Raw genomic sequence first — 13,737 nt, 5'->3', positions numbered from 1 at the left:
TGGTCCTCTTTGGATTCCTCTTGTTTGGGGTTCTCTGTGCTTCCTGGACTTGTAAGTCTATTTCTTTCACCAGGTAGGGCAAGTTTTCTGTCATTATTTCTTCAAATAGGTTTTCAATATCTTGCTTTCTTTCTTCCTCTGGCACCCCCATAAAGCAGATGTTGGTACACTTAAAGTTGTCCTAGAGGCTCCTTACACTATCTTCATATTTTTGGAATCGTTTTTCTTTTTGCTCTTCTGGTTGGGTGTTTTTTGCTTCCTTATGTTTCAAATCATTGATTTGATTCTCCGGATCCTCTAGTCTACTGTTGAATCCCTGAATATTATTCTTTATTTCAGTCAGTGTATGCTTAATTTCTGACTGGTCCTTTTCCATTTTTTTGGCATTCTCATTAAGATCCTTGAAGGTCTCACTAAGTCCCTTGGAGGTTTCTAGAAGATTCTTGAGTAACCTTATAACCATGGTTTTGAACTCTATATCTAGTAGTTTGCTTTCTTCCATTTCTTTCACTTATGACATGCTTCTTTGTCTCCACATTATGGCTGCTTCCCTGTGTTTGTTTCTATGTATTGGTTAGAGCTACTATGTCTCCTGAAGTTGGTGGCCTTATGTAGTAGGTGTCCTGTAGGGCCCAGTGGCTCAGCCTCCACAATTACCTGAGCTAGGCACTCTAGGTGCACCTGTGTGGGCTATGAGCACAGTCTTGTTGTAGTTGAGCCTTGATTGCTGTTGGTGTCACTGGGAGGAATTGACCTCCAGGCTAATTGGCTGTGAGAACCAGCTGCGACTACAGTGGGAGAGCTACTATGCAGGAGACACCCCTATGGAGAAGAACTTGCTTCAGTGGGGCTTTGGTGCTCACTGAGTCTGCTGCTTGAGTGTGTCGCTTATGAATGTGAAGAGTTGTAATCTGGTATGGTCTCACACTGACCACTGGGTACACTGGCTCTTGGTCTCCAAGGAGGTGCAAAGTCAGCCACTGCCTGGGCCATCCAGCAGTAGCTACAGAGAGATCTACAGATTTCTCCTCTTTGTATCAGGTTTGGAAGTGCCCAGATGAGGCCCAGCTGTGGAGCAAGGCAGGCTGGTTCTGGTGCTGGGTCTTGGGCCTTTTATTGATAGGTTTGGGGCTTCCTGACCCAGCTGCAGCTTGTTTGACAGATTTTAGCCTTAGCAAGGAAAGGCCATTCATATGCAAAAGCTACTGCACACAGCTTGAGTGGGGTTGTAAATTAGATGGGTCAGCGTCTCAGGGAATCACCAGGGCGGAGCTGACAGAAATGGCTGCCAATTAGCCCAGGGAGCATCTCCTTGGAGAAAGCTGCCCCCACGTGCCTGCCCCAATGCCAGACAGTCCAGTGAATGGGAAAAAAAATATTTGCAAATAATATATTTGATAGTGGTCTAATATCCAGAATAGGTAAGTACTTATACAACTCAACAATAAAAAGATAACCCAATTAAAAAATTGACAAAGGATTTGAATAGGCATTTCTCCAAAGAAAATGCATAAGAAGCCCATGAAAAGATGCTCAACATCATTAGTCATTAGGGAAATGTGTTTCAAAATCACAATGAGATATACTTGACACTGACTAAGATGGCTATAATCCAAATGAGAGATAATAACAAGTGTTGGTGAGAAAGTGGAAAAAATTGGAACTCTTGCCCTGGCCAGCATGGCTCAGTGTTTAGTGTTGGCCTGCATATCAAAGGGTCTTGGGTTCAATTCCTGGTCAAGAGCACTTACCTGGATTGCATGTTGATCCCCACCCCAGTCAGTGTATGTTCGGAAGGCAGCCAATCAATGTGTCTCTCTCACATCATTGTTTCTCTCTCACCCTCCCTTCCTCCCATTTAGAGAGAGAGAGGAAGCGGGGAGGAAGAGAGAGAGAGACACATTGATTGGTTGCCTCTGGCACAGGGTATGTGCCCTGACTGGAAATCGAACCAGCAACCTCTCAGTGCATGGGACGATGCTCAACCAACTGAGCCACACTGGCCAGGGCATAGCAACATCATTATTAATAGCCAAAAAATGGTTACAACCCAAATGTCTATCAATTGATGACAAATGATATATAAACAAAATGATATATCCTTTCTGTGGTATATCCATACAGCAGAATGTTATCTATATATATATATAAAAGGCTAATATGCAAAGTGTCCCCTCGGGAGTTCACCGGAGAATGGAAGTTCAGTCGCTCGCTATGACATGCACTGACCACCAGGGGGTGGCACAGAACATGGCAGGCAACCAGCTGGGATGCAGGGCACTGAGGGAGCGAGGGAAGGAGGAGGTGGGGGGAACTGTGCAGTGGCAGTGCGGGTGACTAGGGAAGGAGGAAGCAGGGGGACCTGATTGGCCCTGATGGTTGGCCAGGCCTAGGGACCCTACCCGTGCATGAATTTTATGCACCAGGCCTCTAGGTCAGCAATAAAAAGGAATAAAACTCTGTTATATGCTACAATGTTAATGAAATTTGAAAATGTTATGCAGGTGAAAGAAGCTAATCCTAAAAGGCCATGTAGTGTATGATTGTATTTATGTGAAAAGTCCAGAAGAGACAAATTCATAGCAGAAAGTAGATGAGTGGTTACCAGGGGCAGTGGGGAAGAGAAAATGGAAAGTGATTACTATAGGGTTTGTCTTTGGGGATGATGAAAATGTTTTGGAATTAAATCAGGGTAGTGATTGTACAACTGTGTGAATATACTAAAACCAGTGAATCCTACACTTTAAAAAGGTGATTTTTATGGTATGTGAATTATATCTTAATGTTTTTACATTTTATAAACTTTTTCCAGATATATTAAAATATAATTGACATGTAGCATTGTATTAGTTTAATGTGTACAACAAAATGATTTAATATATGCATATATTGTGACATGATTACCACAGTAAGTTTAGTTAATATTAACCACCTCACATAGTTACGAATTTTTTCCTTGTGATATCTCAGGTGTTGGGTTTTTTTAAAGAAAATAAACATGTATCTGTCCAATTTTCCCAACATCATTTATTGAAGAGACTGTCTTGACTCCATTGTATGCTCTTGCCTCCTTTGTCAAATATAATTGAGTGTAATGGCTTGGGTTGTTGATTTCTGGGTTCTCTGTTCTGTTCCATTGATCTGTATGCCTGTTCTTGTGCCAGTATCAGGTTGTTTTGATTATGGTGACTTTGTAGTATAACATGGTATCTGGTATTGTCATTCCTCCAACTTTGTTCTTCTTCCTCAAGATTGCTGCAGCTATTCAGGTTCTTTTTTTATTCCATATAAATTTTTGGAGTATTTGTTCTAGATCTGTGAAATGTGCTGTTGGTACTTTAATAGGGATTGCATTCAGTTTGTAGATTGCCTTGGGTAGTATTGACATTTTAATGATGTTGATTCTACCAATCCATGAACACAGTATATTCTTCCACTTGTTTATATCTTTCATCTCTTTTTCCAACGTCCTGTAGTTTTCCAATTGCAGGTCTTTTGCCTCCTTGGTTAAGTTTATTCCTAAGTATTTTAATTTTTTGTTGTTGCAATGGCAAATGGGATTGCTTGTTTAGTTTATCTTTCTGATAATTTATTATTGGTGTATAAAAAAAGCCATCGATTTTTGAGTGTTGTTTTGTATCCTGCTACATTGCTAAATTCATATATTAAATCTAGTAGTTTTTCGTGGAGTCTGTAGAGTTTTTTATGTACAATATCATGTCATCTGCAATTAATGACAGTTTTACTTGTAACCTCCTTTCCAATGTAGATGCTTTTTATTTCTTCTTGTCTGATCGCTGTGGCTAGGACTTCAGTGCTATGTTGAATAAGAGTGGTGAAGGCAGACATCCCTGCTTGTTCTTGTTCTTAGGGCAAATGGTTTTAGTTTTTGCCTGTTGAGTATAATGTTCACTGTAGGTTTGTCATATATGGCCTTTATCATGTTGAGATATGCTCCCTCTATTCCCACTTTGTTGAGAGTTTTTATCAAAAATGGGTGTTGAATTTTGTTGAATGCTTTTTCCCCATCTATTGATATGATCATGGGTTTTTGTCTTTCAAGAAAATAAACATGTTATAAGACCCCACAACTTCATTTTTTTTTAAAATATTTTATTGATTTTTCACAGAGAGAAAGGGAGAGAGATAGAGAGTCAGAAACATCGATGAGAGAGAAACATCGATCAGCTGCCTCCTACACATCTCCTCCTGGGGATGTGGCCGCAACCCAGGTACATGCCCCTGACCGGAATCGAACATGGGACCTTTCAGTCCGCAGGCCGACGCTCCATCCACTGAGCCAAACCGGTTTCGGCAACACAACTTCATTTTTTATACTCATTTAGCCTCACTCATACATTATCTCTCTCGCTTCTGAATACATTTGAGTTTACAAGCCTCGCTTTGCATATAGAACAAAAATGGAATTTATTTCAAAGTTCATTCAATTTTAGTTTTAATTTGAACAATAGAATGGATTAGATAAAACATTCATATAGTGTTCATTCTGCCTACTTATATCTGAAATTTGTCTACCTTCCTCCTCCATTATTTGTCTATCTACTTTCTACTCTGAGCCACCATCACCTCCCAGCCAACTTCCTAGACTATTACAGTGGCCACTTTACTGGTCTCCCCTCATCTATTCTGCCAGATAATTTTCCACGTAGCAACCAAAGTGCTTTCTAGTCACATCATTTCCCTTTACTAAACTCTTCTACCTTTTCACCATTGCTTTTTCCTCTCTCGTTTTTTACCATTGATTTTTGAATAATGCCTACAAGATCTAGTATGATCTAACCCTGCCTTTTTCTTACCCATATCTTGGATTACTTCTTTTTGTTTTACATTCTTTTTTTTCTTTTTGTTGTTTTACATTCTTAAAATTATATGCTCTTTCCTGTCCCTTCAGCCTTTGCACATACTATCACCTCTACTAGAAATGGAGATTTTTTTTCCTGCCACCTCACTCCTCCTCAGTCTCTGTAGTCTTTCCGGTTTTTTTGTTTTGTTTGTTTGTTCGTTTGTTTTAGTCTCTCCGTTTAAATGTCACTTCTTCAAGCAAGTCTTTCTTGATCCCTGAGACTAGATTTGGTTCTCCTTTAAATGCTTCCACAGCACCTTGAACTTCTCCTTTTTTAGTACTTATTACATATTTTAACAATGGTTTATGTTTTCTCTACAAGTCTATAAACTCTGTCATCTTGTCTTCTACTTCATAAGCACACTTTGTAGGCAGGCAATAAGTATTTTATGAATGGAATTATATAATCACTAATGAATATTAACTTTGTTTTTGTCCTGAAGGGAGGAAGAAAGAGATTTTGATACTAGCACTGACAGCAAAGAAATAGAGCAAAAGGAACTAGATCAAGATACAGTCACCGAAGATGAAGATGACCCAGGATCACATAAAAGAAGCAGAAGGGGTAATACAGAAATTTCTTATGGACATGCTTACTTGTTTTTAATTGATAAGGCACTTTATTAATTCAGCTATTCTGACATATGTATTAGATTACTTCCATTTGTGATTCCAAGGTGTGTTTGTTTTTTAAGTGCCCAACTCATAGCTGTAACCATTTTGTTCTAAAATGGTTATGAAGTTACATTAGTATATTTATGATTAGATCTTTATTTATATGTCATTTATACTTTAGGGGAAAAAGACAATATACCTATCTCTGTAATAGGTCAGTTTCTCTTAACTTCTACTTTTGGTTAGTCAATGAGTTTTGTTGAGTTATGTATTCATTCAACATTCATTGAATGCCTCTTAGGTACTAGAGATACAGAGATCAATAATGCTTGTAATTGGTGTCATATTTCTGAGAATGGAAATCTCTGCTGCCTTAACATAATTTCATAAATTCCTGGATCAAAGGAAATACATTTTTTGAAAGTTATTGATAGAAATTACTTCTGAGGGTCTTTAATCATCTTCATTTCACAACTTAATCCTTAAGTTTATTCTGTGCCTATAATTCGGATGCTATTTTTTTCTACATTATTTTCTAAACGGTTATTATTACAGAAAATGTCCTGTATCATGGAGGTTATATTTTCTGATTGCAGTCTAATTGATTTAAAAATTGAAAACAAAAACCTCATATGATGAGCGTTTTAAAACATATTTCCAAACAATGTATCAAAGGAGAAACCATAATGGAAACTAGAAAATATTTTAAACTAATCAATACTGCATGTTAACATTTGTTTGATGTAGTCCCTCTACTTTGAGGAACATTTATAGCTTTAATGCATATTAGGAATCAAGAAAGGCAAATTGAGGTAGGCATTTATTTATTTAAGAAGTTAGAAATAGAAAATAGAATAATACCCCCAAATACAAGGAAACAACAGATATGAGTAGAAATTAATAGAAAATAAGACTACAGTAGAAAAGAACAACAAAGCCAAAAGTTTGTTCTTTGAAAAAAACACAAATTAGACAAACCTTTTTTTATATATTTTTATTTATTTCAGAGAGGAAGAGAGAGGGAGAGAGAGATAGAAACATCAATGATGAGAGAGAATCATTGAGGGGCTGCCTCCCGCATGCCCCACACTGGGGATTAAGCCCACAACCTAGGCATGTGCCCTAACTGGGAATCGAACCAGTGACCTCCTGGTTCATAGGTGTGATGCTCAACCACTGAGCCACGCCAGCGGGGCTAGACAAACCTTTTTTGAAATTGATTTTCTGTGTCCAATTTTATGGCAATAAATTGAATAATGTAAATTATAAAAATGGATTAATGGATTATGTGAATGGTTCTAAACCATTAAAGATTTAGAATAAGTATTAAAAGTCTTCCAACAAAGAAAACATCAGTCCTGGACAATTTTATAGGTGAATTCTGCCAGTTTTAAAGCAAATAATTCCAACTTTATACAAACTCATTCAAGGAAAAAAAAGTAGAAAAAAACACACTCCCCAACCAGTTAAGTAATTTGACAGTGACTAGAATAGGAGATAAGTTCAGTTCTTCAATACATTGTTAATGCCAGGCAGGTTACCAGGAATTCAGGCTCTTTCTATCTTGTTGGTGCTTCTATCCTCATGTTCAAAAAGCATTTATCATCATGTCTCCATTTTGGCTAGTTGGAAGAGAGAAAGAAGAAAGAGAAGTACAACTCTGAAGTTACATGTAATGCTTCTGTTCCCCATTTATTTCACCAGAAGTTTCTCATGTAGTCATGCCTACTGGAGAAAGGGGGTCTGGGAAATATTGTCCTTCTTTTGGCTTGCTGGGTACCCAACTAAAAGTTAAGGGTTCCCTTACTTGAAAACAGTGGTTAGTAAATTACAGCCCATTGGCCAAATCTGCCCTGCCCTCTGTATTTAAAAAAAGAACATTTTTTTAATGTGAAATTTATATGAAATTCAGATTTCAGTGATCATAAATAAAGTTTTATTGAACACAGCCATGCTCATTCATTTACATAATGACTATGGTTGCTTTCATGCTGCAATGGCAGAGTTGAGTAGCTTGTGATAGAAACAGTATGACCCATAAAGCTTAAAATATTTACTAGCTCGCCCTTTTTAAAAGTAGTTTGCTTACTCCTGCCTAAGAGGAAGGACTGAATATATCGCAGAATAACAGATTCTGCCAGACTTTCCGGTTACAGGTATCACAGATATTTGTGTGTCTTTTTATATTTAACTGTACCAATTTCTTATTAACATAGTGTATTAGTCTATTAGTGCTGACATAACAAAATACCACAGACCAGGTGGCTTAAACAACAGGAATTTATTTTCTCACAGTCCTGGAGTCTGGAAGTACAAGATCAAAGTCCAAGCAGGGTTGATTTCTGGTGAGGCTTCTCTCCCCAGCTTATAGGATAGCACTTTCTTACTGTGTCCTCACACAACCTTTCCTCCATACTCACAGTGAAGAGCAAGAATGCTCTGGTCTCTCTTCCTCTTCCTATAAGGCTCTGACCCTTAGGATCTCATTTCACCTTAATTACTTCCTTAAAGGATTTATCTCCAGAAGCAGTAGCATAGGGATTTAGGATTGCAACCTGTGGATTTTGGGGCACATATTTCAGTCCATAGCATATAGTAATTTGGGGTAGCCTTAGATCTTATTTTTCTAATGAAAGTTTAAAATATGATGGTGATCAAACGTTACTTCAACTCTAGGGAAAAGGGGACAAAATGGATTTAAAGAATTTACAAGACAAGAAGAGATCAACTGTTTAACAAGAGAGCCTCTTACTGCTGATGAGGAAGAAGCTTTAAAACATGAACACCAACGAAAAGAGAAAGAGCTCTTAGAAAAAATCCAAAGTGCCATAGCATGCACTAATATCTTTCCCTTGGGACGTGACCGAATGTATAGGCGATATTGGATTTTCCCTTCTATTCCTGGATTGTTTATTGAAGAGGATTATTCTGGTCTCACTGAAGACATGCTGTTGCCTAGACCTTCATCATTTCAGAATAATGTACAGTTTCAAAATGCTCAGGTATCCACTAAAACTGGAGAGTCTTTGATGTCTGAATCTACCTCCAACATTGACCAAGATCCATGTGATGATTCTGTGCAACTGCCAAAACCAGTGCATAAGCCAAATCGGTGGTGCTTTTACAGTTCTTGTGAACAGCTAGACCAGCTTATTGAAGCTCTTAATTCTAGAGGACATAGAGAAAGTGCCTTAAAAGAAACTTTGTTACAAGAGAAAAGCAGAATATGTGCACAGCTAGCCCGTTTTTCTGAAGAGAAATTCCATTTTTCAGGTAAATTTTCAGTGAAAACTATTGCCTTTATTTTTCTCTCCCCATAAAACTCTGGTTCAGGATTAAACATTTTTTCAAATTATTAGAGCTATATTAAAACACCTTATCTTTCATTTGGACCATGCTATGTTTGAGTGTTTGCGAGTTAGGGAAACAAGGTTCTCGATATTCCACTGGGTTTCATTTGTAAAAGCAGTAAAACATATTTAGATATAAGTTTTTGTTTTTGTTTTATTTTTTTAATCCTCACCCAAAGATATGTTTTTATTGATTTGAGAGTCAGAGAGAGAGAGAGAAAGACAGAGACAGAGACTTTGATGTGAGAGAAAAACATTGATCGGCCGCCTCCTGTATGTGCCCCGACTGGGGATCCAACCTGAAACCTAGGTATGTGCCCTGACTGAGAATCAAACCTGCAATATGCTCCAGTCAACTGAGCCACCTGGCCAGGGCTAGGTATAATTTCTTATATTTCTAAATGAGATTCTCTAGGTAGTGTACTCTTAAATTTGGGGGCATATTACCATCACTACTTTATTTTTATTTTTTTAATCCTCACCCGAGAATATTTTTTCCATTGATTTTCAGAGTGGAAGGGAGTAGAAGTGGGGGAGGGAGGGAGAGAGAAACATAGACATGAGAGACACATTGATTGGTTGCCTCCTGCATACACCAAGACCAGGGATGGGGAGTAAACCCAAAACCAAAGTATGTGCCCTTGACTGGGAATCGAACCCTTGACCCTTTGGTCCACAGGCCAACACTCTAACCACTGAGCAAAACCAGCCAGAGTGACCATCACTACTTTAGTTCTCTTCCGGATTAAAAACTGTAACTCACGATTCTTTTTTTTTAACAGCTTTATTAAATTTAATTCATACACCATACAATTCACTCATTAAAAATATTCAGTTCAGTGGTTGTATAGTATATTCACCAATATGCGCAACCATCATCACATGGTTAATTTTAGAACATTTCATCACCTTATAAAGAAACACCGTACACTTTAGGTACTACCCCCACCCAATAGACCTAAGCAACCACAAATTTATTTTCTGTCTCTATAAATATCCCTGTTTGAACATTTAATATGAATGGCATTATGTCAGATAAGGTCTTTTGTGGCTTACTTCTTTCACTTAGCATATTTTTTCAAGATTCATCTAAGTAGTAGCATGTATCAGTATCTTATTCCTTTTTATGGCCAAATAATGTTCCATTGTATACCACTTTTTTTTTTGTCCATATGTTAGTTGATGGACATTTCTATTTACATCTTTTGGCTATTTTAAATAATACTACTATAAACATTTGCATACAACTTTTTGTGTTGACATATGTTTTCATTTCTCTTGGGTATATATCTAAGAGTGAAATTACTGGGCCATGTGATAATTCTGTTTAATCATTTGAGGAAGTACCAGACTGTTTCCCAAAGTGGCTACACCATTTTATATTTCTGCCAACAGAGTGCGATGGTTAACATTTCTCCACATCTTTGCCAATACTTGTTATTATCTGACTTTTTTATTCTAGCCATCCTAGAGGTGTGAAGTGATACTTCATTTCATTTTCGACATTCATTTCCTGAATGAGTAATGATGTAGAACATTATATCATGGTCTTATTGGCCATTTATATATCTTCCTTAAAGAAAAGTCTGTTCAGATCATTTTACCATTTTTAATTGGATTGCCTTTTTATTATGAGTTTTTTATGTATATCCTATATTCAAGTCCCTTTTCAGGTATACAATGTGCAAACATTTTCTCCCCCTCTCCTTTTTTTTATTGCACTTGAGGATTTACTAAGGGTTTTGATATCCATTATCTCATGATCATAACAGTTACATGAGGTGATTATATTTTTAAATAAGGAAATCATAATAAAGTATTGGATAACTATTTCAGACAAACCTCAAAATGATAGCAAACCTACATATACTCGGGGAAGAGCTTCCAATGCATATGATCCATCTCAGATGTCTGCAGAGAGGCAACTTGAATTGAGGCTGAGAGATTTTCTTTTGGATATTGAAGACAGAATCTACCAAGGAACATTAGGAGCAATAAAGGTTTGTGCCTATTCCCATTTTTAGTTTATCAAATTACCAGAATTTTTGTAATAACTTGTTTATTTCTTTGCTATAGGCAACCCATGTGTGTTTTGAATACCAGAGTGATACATTTTTTATAAAAACAGCCTATTATTCCCCTGTATAAAAAATGTTTATGTGTGGATATAAATCTTTCTTAATTATGCTATATGACTATCAGCTTTCTTAAACTGAACTTAGTGACCATAACTGACCCTTTTAACATTAATTTTTAGTATTTTTTAAATATCTGTTATATGGTATATTCATCCAAGATGTTGAAATGTGTAAGGATATTTTCTTCTTCCTTGACCAGCTCCTGCCTGCTCTGCTGAGTCTGGTTTGTTTATTGGTTTCTTTGTTACCTTTTTAAAATCTGTAAGTAATTCATGTTTGATATGTGTGTTCTATTCATTGCTTTGCTATCATCTGTCACTTTTTTGCTACTATCAGGTGACCAATCTTAGAATTGTTTATGATTTTCCTATATAGTGAGGTACTAAAGCTTCCATCTGTGAATGATATGAATTTCATTTTGACCACTTAGTAATCTTATTTTTATTATCCCTTTTTGATTCACAATATGTTCTAGAACATTCATGAGTTTTTCATATGTACATTAAAACTCATACTCCTTAGGAACAACATATGCCAGTTTTCAAGATTAATAATTTGAGTTTTGTTACAGGTTACAGATCGACACATCTGGAGATCAGCATTAGAAAATGGACGGTATGAGCTGTTAATTGAAGAAAACAAGGAAAATGGGATAATTAAAACTGTGAATGAAAATGTTGAAGACATGGAAATTGATGAGCAAGCAAAGGTCATAGTAAAAGACAGGTACGAAAAGAATTTTTTAAAGTAACCATCACTTTTCCTTGCCACTCATGTTTTTTCTAATGTAAATGTTTCTTTTTCTTCAAAAAAATTGTTTTAAAACCTTATTATGAGGACTTTAATACTTATAACCACTGAAATGATTTTGCTTAAACCACAGGCACTTGTTATTCTACTTTGTACTAATGCAACCAAAAGACAACATAAGATAATAATTTAGCTCAGCCAGAGTGGCTCAGTGGTTGAGTGTCAACCTATGAACCAGGTTCAATTCCTGGTCAGGGCACATACCTGGGTTGCCGAGTTCGATCCCCAGAAGGGGGCGTGTAGGAGGCAGCCAATCAATGATTCTCTCTCATCATTGATTTTTCTCTCTTTCCCTCTTCCTTCCTCTCTAAAATCAACACAAATATATATTTTTAAATAAGTAAATAAAAGGTCCCTGGAAATTCCCACATTAAAGTTTGTTTATTTTTTAAAAAAGATAATTTATCCAAGTTTTTAAAAGTCTAAAAATGTTTTTATTAATTTCAGAAAGTAATTCTACACTTCTATTTCTTTTTCTGTAGGAAAATATAGTAAATTGTGGTAAACTTAAATATCATTTGAACTAATAATCAGAACCTGTACCTCTATATCAATAGATAGATACTTTTACTTTTTTGGAGTTATTTTCTATAGTATCTTCCTTTAAGGCAGTGGTTCTCAACCTTCTGGCCCTTTAAATACAGTTCCTCATGTTGTGACCCAACCATAAAATTATTTTTGTTGCTACTTCATAACTGTAATGTTGCTACTGTTACGAATTGTAATGTAAATATCTGACATGCAGGATGGTCTTAGGCGACCCCTGTGAAAGGGTGGTTCGACTGCCAAAGGGGTCTCGACCCACAGGTTGAGAACCGCTATTTTAAGGAGTTTTGGTTTTTTTCATTTTATATATTAACTATTTTACTGAACCTAAAAATTAGCATGAAAAACAAAACAAAAGGAAATAAAGAAGCTAAAAAATGCAATGATTTATTCCTAGTTGAGGCTGAAGATATATAACTTGGTGTGCATTGTTAAATAGGTCCTTATGTTTCTTTTTTTTTAATTAAATCTTTATTGTTCAGATTATTACAGTTGTTCCTCTTTTTTCTCCCCATAGCTCCCCTCTACCCGGTTCCCACACCACCCTCCGCCCTCACCCCCCGCACTGTCCTCATCCATAGGTGCACGATTTTTGTCCAGTCTCTTCCTGTATCCCCCACACCCCTTTCCCCCCCAAGAATAGTTAGTCCACTCCCTTTCTATGCCCCTGATTCTGTTATATTCACCAGTTTATTCTGTTCATCAGATTATTTATTCACTGATTCACTTGTTGATAGATGTGTATTTGTTGTTCATAATTTGTATCTTTACCTTTTTCTTCTTCTTCCTCTTCTTAAAGGATACCTTTCAGCATTTCATATAATACTGGTTTGGTGGTGATGAACTCCTTTAGCTTTTCCTTATCTGTGAAGCTCTTTATCTGACCTTCAATTCTGAATGATAGCTTTGCTGGATAAAGTAATCTTGGTTGTAGGTTCTTGCTATTCATCACTTTGAATATTTCTTGCCACTCCCTTCTGGCCTGCAAAGTTTCTGTTGAGAAATCAGCTGACAGTCGTATGGGTACTCCCTTATAGGTAACTGACTTTTTTTCTCTTGCTGCTTTTAAGATTCTCTCTTTGTCTTTTGCTCTTGGCATTTTAATTATGATGTGTCTTGGTGTGGTCCTCTTTGGATTCCTTTTGTTTGGGGTTCTCTGCGCTTCCTGGACTTGGAAGTCTATTTCTTTCACCAGGTAGGGGAAGTTTTCTGTCATTATTTCTTCAAATAGGTTTTCAATATCTTGCCCTCTCTCTTCTTCTGGTACCCCTATAATTCTGATGTTGGTACGCTTGAAGCTGTCCCAGAGGCTCCTTACACTATCTTCGTATTTTTGGATTCTTTTTTCATTTTGCTTTTCCGGTTGGGTGTTTTTTGCTTCTTCGCATTTCAAATCTTTGACTTGATCCTTGCG

At 36.7% G+C, this 13,737-nt stretch overlaps 1 protein-coding gene across 1 annotated transcript in view; it reads left to right on the top strand.

Annotated features, from left to right (window-relative positions):
- Nucleotides 1-13,737, top strand: part of BAZ1A (bromodomain adjacent to zinc finger domain, 1A) — a 106,474-nt gene that overhangs the window by 69,311 nt on the left and 23,426 nt on the right. Inside the window, 4 exon segments of the mRNA XM_014538620.1 lie at nucleotides 5,308-5,429; nucleotides 8,156-8,752; nucleotides 10,666-10,829; nucleotides 11,539-11,693. Of these exon segments, the coding sequence (XP_014394106.1) occupies nucleotides 5,308-5,429; nucleotides 8,156-8,752; nucleotides 10,666-10,829; nucleotides 11,539-11,693 (1,038 nt within the window).

This window comes from Myotis brandtii, unplaced genomic scaffold (genome assembly GCF_000412655.1).
Source record: "Myotis brandtii unplaced genomic scaffold, ASM41265v1 scaffold194, whole genome shotgun sequence".
Classification (NCBI taxonomy): Eukaryota; Metazoa; Chordata; class Mammalia; order Chiroptera; family Vespertilionidae; genus Myotis; species Myotis brandtii.
The sequence above is the reverse complement of the archived record's forward strand: the minus strand, read 5'-3'. Positions and strand labels throughout refer to the sequence as shown.